At 38.5% G+C, this 8,327-nt stretch overlaps 1 protein-coding gene across 1 annotated transcript; it reads right to left on the reverse strand.

The window, feature by feature from the left end:
- Window positions 1-4,424: 4,424 nt before the first annotated feature.
- Window positions 4,425-4,940, reverse strand: LOC104240062 (protein SRC2-like). Its single transcript, XM_009794850.1, has one exon. The coding sequence runs from the start codon at window positions 4,938-4,940 to the stop codon at window positions 4,425-4,427; it is 516 nt and encodes a 171-aa protein (XP_009793152.1).
- Window positions 4,941-8,327: the final 3,387 nt, after the last annotated feature.

The following is an 8,327-nucleotide window of genomic DNA, read 5'->3' on the forward strand; positions in this document are numbered from 1 at the left end:
AAAATTTGGTAAGAAACGGAATTCATATGACGTGAATCGGACCCTCGGTTGTGAAATTTGAAATTTTTCTTTAATTTTGATGCTAAACTTTAAGTTCTAGGTGTTATTTTGGTAATTTGATAGCACGAGTAAGTCCGTATGATATTTTTAGGTTAGTGTGCATGTTTGGTTTGGAGTACCGAGGGCTCAGGTGAGTTTCGAGTGGGGTTCGGGATGTTTTGGACTTAGAATTTCTGTTGTCATAGCTGTTGCAGGTGCACAATGATTTTGTTCTTCGCGTTCGCGTGACTTCACTGCGAACACGTAAGGCAAATTTCCTCAAGGGTTACTTTGTTCTTCGCGAAGGCGGAGCTCAGGACGCGAACGCAAAACTTTGGTGGGTTACCCTTCGGGAACGCGTTCTGGCCCACGCAAATGCATAGAGTTAGTGGTCCTGGGGGAGGGAGCTCGATTTGTTCTATGCGAACGCGGCCCTTTGACTACGAACGCGAAGGCTTGAGGAGTTAAAGATCAGTGAACGTAGGCCATCCAATGCAAACGCGAAGGTCATTTGGGCCTGACCCATCACGAACACGGCAGGCCCATCGCGAACGCGATGAAGGCCTGCCCAGTCTTTAAACATATTTAAAAGCGGGCAGAACACATTTTCTTCAAATTTTCGAACTACCAAGACCTAGAGGTGATTTTCTTTACCTAAATTCATCCTCAAAGTGTCGGTAATCAATTCTAAACTCTACTTTTTCAATTACCTAACGTTTTTCATCACTTTTAAACCAAAAATCAAGAATTTTCATGATAGAAATTGAAAATTTGGGTAGATTTAGGGATTTTTGAATAATTGAAATTTAGACCTCATTTTGGAGTCGGATTTCGAAACTAATTGTATATTCGGGCTCGTGACTGAATGGTGATCAGGCTTTGGTCCGAACCTCGAGTTTTGACCCAGCAGACCCGGGGTCGATTTTTGACTTTTTGGGAAAAACGATAGTAAACCTATAATTTAGCATTTATTGATGTTGTTAAATTAATTTGGGTTATATACAAGTAAATTGGAGGCAAAATCTAAAGGAAAAGCGATGCTTGAGGTTTGAGTTTGGCCGTGGAAGTTGAGCTAAGTGTTTGGCGTAAGCTTAGCTTGAGGGAATAGGTGTTGTGTCTTAATTGCTGTGTGTTAGTGTCGAGTACGACGTATAGGTGAGGTGACGAGTCTCTATACGTTGGTGTCAAGCATGCCCGTGAGTTTTATATTCGGAGTTGTTGTGATTTTACTATGTATTGATCATGCTTAACTTGATGGTTAGCAATTGTGGTACAAGATTTATGATGAATTCTTAGTAATTGGCCATTGTAAAGTATTGGCTCATGTTGAGGCCTATTTTGTGAATTAACTGTGAAAACTGGATTGGTTGTAGTTGATTCCCTTGCCAGTATATTTTTTTTGTTAGCATATTGTTTCCCTTGCCGGGATGTTATTGCTTGTGATATTATTTTCCTTGCTGGGATATTGTTGTTATATACTCCCTCCGTTTCATATTGTTTGAGGTAGTTTGACTCGGCACGGAGTTTAAGAAAAAAGAAGAAGACTTTTAAAACTTGTGGTCTTAAAAGATTAAGGGGTAAAAGGTTTGTGAGGTCATACCATTTGTGTGACTATAAAAGCTTCTCACTAAGGGCAAAAAGGGTAAAATGAAGAGTTTAAAGTTGAATTATTTCCAAATTAGAAATGTGTGATTTATTTTGGAACAGACTAAAAAGGAAAGTATCTCAAACAATATGAAACGAAGGGAGTAATTGTTCCCTTACCGGGATTCTTTTGTGATTGGTGTTGATTTGTATATTGGGATCGGGTTGCGCGTCTCAACAATATTATATGGGATCGGGTTGCATGCTGCAACAAGGAGTAATAAGGAAGGACAGGTGGAGTCGGGTTGCACGCCGCAACAATATTATATGATTTGGATTGGGTTGCACGCCACAACAATATTATATAATTTGGATCGGATTGCGCACCGCAACAATAAAGAATAAAAGTGGATATTGATTCGTTACTGTTTTTCTTATTCTTGTTGATACGAAATTTAATATGTTTTTTATGCTTTTCTACTGAAATTCTGTTGGTACTTGATATTCCCCCTAGCATGTTCCCCCTTCCCATCTTTAACTGCTAGTTTCCGTTATTATTATTTGTCGTATATGTTTAAATTGCACAGGTTTATTTGGTAGTCTTGTCCTAGCCTCGTCACTACTTCGCCGAGGATAGGCTCGATACTTATCAGCACATGGGATCGATTGTGCTGATACTATACTCTGCACTGTTTGCAGATCTTGGTACTGGAACTTTTGGACCATAGCGAGGTTGATGCCTTCATTCCAGCGGAGACCCGAGGTAATCTTGCAGATGTCCACAGATCTTGGCGTCCCCTTCTATCCTTTCTATTCTATTTTTATTTATTTGAGAGGCAGACTTGTATTTTCTATTCAGACCACTATTTGTAGTATTCGTAGATGGTCTGTAACATTGTGACACTAGTGCTGGATAGAGTTGCATCTTGGATTTTCGTACTAGTATTTAGTTAAATTATCAAATTTCGTCTTCCGCATTTCTTTTATTATTATTCCGTTGTTGATCACATATTAATTTGAAATTGTTAAAAGGTTAAGGAAAAAGGGTAATAAAAATTCATATCACTCGGCTTGCCTAGCTTTCACAAGTAGGCGCCATCACGACTCCCGATTGTGGAAAATCCGGGTCGTGACAATAATGAATTGTATGAAAGTATGTATCATGATTTATATGAAAGTTATACGATATTGTATCAAAATTTTATGAACTTGTAATGAACACATGTTGCATCTGTTTCTATATTGTATAAAATTACTTTTTTCAGCTCGATTGAATTTGTCTACTGCTTTTGAATTTATTTATGTTGCAATATTTTAAAACTATATCAGGTTTTTTTTTTTTACGATGCTCGCATCAAGTTGATTATTATTTTTGGATATAGTTTCGTTCCAGCTTAAAAGCATTGAGATGAACTTCAATGGTCGTTAGTGACAAAATATATATAGCTTAGCTTGTGAGAGAGAATTATAACAATTTATAGCTTAGCTTGTTAAACGTGAATATTAATGCAAAATACAGTTTGCTTTTATGATTAGCAAGTTATAACTGAATTTGTGGATTTTTGATAATATACAGTTATCATCAATGGTAGATTTCTGAAAAATTGTGAGTTAAAAGGAGACCCTTGTCATTTTGTAACGTAGATGAATATTCAATACATTACAACATTCTCTGCTTTTCTTGTCCAAAGGTGTTCAATAATTACTCTACAGATCTATTGCTTGTTCATTTATTGTTCACTTATTGTTATTCATTTATTGCTCATTATTAACCGCAAAAGGCTATCTTCGAGGCCTTCGATATCATTATTTCTTCATCAATCGTTCATTGCTAACTGCCCTAACTGGACCTCGAGGCCCTCTGTTCCAGCCAGCTCGAGGCCCAGTCTTGCGACAGCATTGGTTTAATTTGCATATCTTATTCTCTTTATTTATACTTAGCATCTATTGCCTAACAACTAGTATTGAAATAAATCACATATTTTTAGAACCACAAAATCAAATATAATTGTTAATACCATTTTCAAAGTAAACACCAATTTGATTGAGTTAGCCATTAAGTTGGGTTCAATCAAATGAGCTCATCCATATGGTCCAAGCCTAAGGGTCAGTTAGCCTTATTAGAAGATTACCCCAAACTCTAGTTCGTACCTATATAAAAGATCACATTCACTTTGATAGCAACATGTACAAGTCATAACTAGAAGAAGTAAAAAACTTCAAGAATTCTCTACGGGCTAAAGGTGTTCAAGCATTCAAGATTAAAAAGCAAGATTATCAAGGTTTGTTGTGGAAGATAACTGCTCCTTTAATTTCCTCCTTAATCAAAGGTCTTGATTTGTGAGTCTTGAGTATAGACTTGCTTTTAATAGGAATTTTCCCCCTCCCCCTCCCCCTCCCTCCACCACTACCTCACCACCACCAAAAGCGGTGCTTTTCAAAAAAATTAAACGACATAGAGTGAAAAACTATTTAAAAAGTTTAAAAAAATCAAATCAAATATCAAGCCCTTGAAGCAATTGTTGAATTAATAGAAGAATCAAAGGTTATTTCCTCTAAGCTACGAGAAATTACAGATTGTACTACAAATTATACTTAAAATTTACATTTCTACAATTTCTTCTTGTCTTTGATTGCGGAGACACGAAAATTTTTGTTATACAATTTGCTTCGTGAAACGTACACTTAATCAGTTCACCTGCAATACACGTACGTCAACATAGAACTCAAAGTAGCTGTAGCAAAAATTATTCGTAGTTTAACATAGATTCTACATGATAAAACCATGTGAAGATGATGAGTCAATTGGACGCTGTAGCCTTTACATTCAGCAAACCCACTCCACCTTTAATAAGACGAATTACGCTATCATAATCCTCTAATGATGAAGATGAAGATGAAGATGAAGATGAGTCTGCAACTATGAGTTTATCTCCTAAAGCATGAGAAAACTTCAAAGTTCCAATACTTTTGCTCTGATCTAAATCATTTCCGAGCACTGGAAAAGTACATATTCCTTTATAACGAGGAGCTAGAGAAAGGTCCAGCTCACCAACATACTTATCATGTGAGAAAGTCCTTTTGCAGAAAAGCTCAATTTTGCAATACATATGCCCTTGTATGATGTCTTTCTCAGGCACAATGAAGCAAAGCGTCGTATTCCACTTAGGATTTGTGTCGTTCATAGTATCTACTTCGGTGCACTTGGTCGTTCCTGCTACTGAAACCTTTGCATAAACTTTCATTCTACCAAATTCACGAACATCTGGGAGGTCACTAGCAGAATGGACTGTAAAATTAAAATATCTGGCCTCCATATGACTGCTTCTTTTTAATGATCTTAATGTTGCATGAAAAATTAACTGACCTTAATAATTTAGGGCGCTTATGTTAAACTCCACGCCCACAAGATCTGGATTCTAGAGAAATGATAATATGTTGAATAGTCAATGTGGAAAATTAATGTATGTGGATGAAGGAGCGGAGCCAGCCAATCGGGTACGGGTTCGGCTGAACTAGTCGCTTTGGTCCAATCTATGTATTGTTTTAATAAAATTTATTGAATATGTAAAAATTATTAATTTAGAATTCAGTAAATTAAATTAACTAGAACCTCCAACCCATAAGTGTTAGATTAAACCGAGGGGAGAGAACAACGAATTGTGTACCTTATTGATGCACGGGAAACCGTTGAACTCACCACCAAAAGAATCGCCCCAAATTGTATTCTAAATTTCCAGAAAATAGAGTTTTTGTTCACAAACTAAATGCCTAAAATTCACTATGTTCTTCCTTTTCAATTTTTTTTTGCCTTTTAGAATCTCTGTATTGAAGAGAAGTATATAGAGATGGGGAGATGGGGAGAACTACCGATGATGTAACGACCCGACCGACCGTTTTGAGCTTTTGCACTTTGCTCGCCAGTCCTCAGGCATGACTTGCCACATGTGATGTATTATGACTTATGTAAATCGTTGGTCTTGGTTTCAGGGTAATCGAAATGAATTTGGAAGAACAGTTCTCAGTTTGAAGCTTGAAATTTGAAATGTTTGACCAAGATTAGACTTGTTTGTATATGATCTTGGATCGGAATTTTTATGATTTGGTTAGCTCCGCTAGGTGATTTGGGACTCAGGAGCATGATTGAAATGCATTTTGGAGGTCCGTGGAAGGTTTAGGCTTGAATTGACGAAATCGAGATTTTGGTGTTTTCCGGTTGATAGGTGAGATTTTGATATAGGGGTTGGAATAGAATTTCGGAAGTTGCAGTAGCTCCGTTGTGTTATTTGTGACGTGTGTGCAAAATTTCAGGTCATTCGGACGAGGTTTGGTAGACTTTTCGATCGAAAGCAGAATTTGAAAGTTCTTGAAATTCTTAGGCTTGAATCCGATGAGATTCGATGTTTTAATGTTGTTTTGAGCGTTCTGAAGGTTGGAACAAGTTTGAATGGTGTTATGGGATATGTTGGCATGCTTTGTTGAGGTGCCAAGGGCCTCGGGTGAGTTTCGGGTGGTCAATTGGACCATTTCATGTTGTGAAAAAATGTAGAATTTCAGCTGTTGGTGTTGCACGTTTTTGACCTTCGCATTCGCGATGCATGTTCCGCGATCGCGAAAGTGTGAGGTCGATGGTCTTCGCGTTTGTGTTTTCTCTGTCGCGTTCGCAATGTTGTGATGTTTTGATTCTCCGGCATTCGCGAGGGCTAGGTCGCGTTCGCATAGAGGAAGAGGATTAGCTGGGTCCCCCAATGCATTTGTTCTACGCATTCGCGTAGTAGAGGTCACGATCGCGAAGTGTTGAGTGTGTTGTGCATCGCGTTCGCGAGAGGGGTCTCGCGTTCACGTAGAAGGAATTCCGGCCGTGAAGCAGTGTGCTTCGTGAACACGAGGGATGTGTCATGTTCGCGATGAAGGAAAATCTGGGCAAACAATTTATATTTTTAAATCGAGAGTTTAAGTCCAATTTTATAAAAACCATTGGAGAGCACGGGAGAAGGTGCAATTTGAGGAGATTTTCAGTGGAGCTATTGGGGTAAGTATTCTTCACTCATATTTGGTTTAATTCTATGATTTGGTCTTGAATTTCATCATTTAATTTGAGAAATTAGAGTGAAAATTGGGGAAAAATGGAAGAAAAGTTTGAGATTTCTTTTGGGGATTTGTATGAGCAATTAAGGTAGGATTTTGATGAAACTAATATGGGTAGACTCGTGAGTGGATGAAGATTCTATTGATATGATTTTTATTGGATTCCGAGACGTGGGCCCGGGGGCCGAGTTTGAGCAACTTCGGGATTTTTGATGTAAATTGGATATTTTCGAGTGGGTTTCGTTCCCTTAGCATATTTTAATGACTATGGACTAATTTTGGCTATTTGGAGCATCCGGAGGTCGATTCGTGCGGGCAAAGGCATCGCGGGCTAGACTTTGGACCGAATCGAGGTGAGTAATAATTGTAAATGTTGTCCCGAGGGTATGAAACCCCGGATTGCACATCGTTGTGCTATATTGAGGTGACGCACACGCTAGCTGACGAGCGTGGGGTCGTGCACTGTTGGGGATTGTGACTTAGTCCATCCCGAATGACTATTTTACTGCGTATTTGGTTGAAAACTATTTGCTATCATCATGTTTTTGGTTGAATGTCATATTTGGGCCTCGTGCCAACTATTTGAATCCTTCGGGGATTTTTATGGATATTTTCTCACGGTTTTGACTTCAAACTTGTACTCAGTCATGCTATATTCTACTATTTTCAAAACTCATCCATGTTTACTCTACTTTAGCACTTGAAATGATATTCTAAATAATATTTTGGGCTGAGCATCCTGTTTTACTGTTTCCCGAATGACTTATGTAATTTTTGACTGAGTAAGGCCGAGGGCCTATGTTGTGAGGATACTTTTGGGTCGGGCTGCACGCCGCAGCGGTGATACACTAATTTTGAGTATGAGGCCAAGGTCCTGAGATATGTAGGCCACGAGGTGGCTTGTTGATAAGAGGTCGAGGGCCTAGAGATGATGCCACGAGATGACTTGATATTGCGTTTGGGTCGTAAGGGGCCCCTCCAGGAGTCTGCACACCCCCAGTGAGCGCGGATACCCATTGTGATGTGAGATATAGCCCGAGAGGCTGGTATTGTTCTGAAATATTGCCCGAGGGGCGGATTTGTTGACATTGTGCCCGAGAGGCGAACCTTTATGTGTTGATCTTTCTTATTGGCCTATCATTTACCTGTTTAATTGTGTATTTGTGTCGAGGGGCAGATTTTCTATGCTTATCTATTCTAATTGCTTTACATTCAATTGCTTAACTGTTAAAAAGTCATTTTTAAAGGAGTTTAAACTGAGCTAAGGTGCTTTAAGAGATTTCACAGCTTCATTGCTTTCTCACTAGTTTTGTACTACTCGATACGACATGTTGATATACTTTACGTGTTTTCTTACTGCTCAACTTTCATTTACCTTTATTACTCACTGAGTTGGAGTACTCACTTTACTCCTTGCACCTTGTGTGCAAATTCAGGTATTTCTACACCCAGTAGCAGGTATTGGTTGAGTAGAGACATAGTCATTGGTGTTTAGCGAGGTAGCTGCCCGACGTCCGCAACACTACTTTACTCCCTTTTGATTTCATTAGACTATATTTAGTATATTTCCAGAATTCCGTTGTATTTTAGACCTTAGTAGGTGCTCGTGACTTGTG

The sequence above is a fragment of the Nicotiana sylvestris genome, chromosome 11 (assembly GCF_000393655.2).
Source record: "Nicotiana sylvestris chromosome 11, ASM39365v2, whole genome shotgun sequence".
NCBI lineage: Eukaryota > Viridiplantae > Streptophyta > Magnoliopsida > Solanales > Solanaceae > Nicotiana > Nicotiana sylvestris.

What these genes read in the sequence shown, in the direction of transcription:
- LOC104240062 (XM_009794850.1), bottom strand. Translation starts at nt 4,940, where the DNA reads ATGGAGGCCAGATATTTTAATTTTACAGTCCATTCTGCTAGTGACCTC.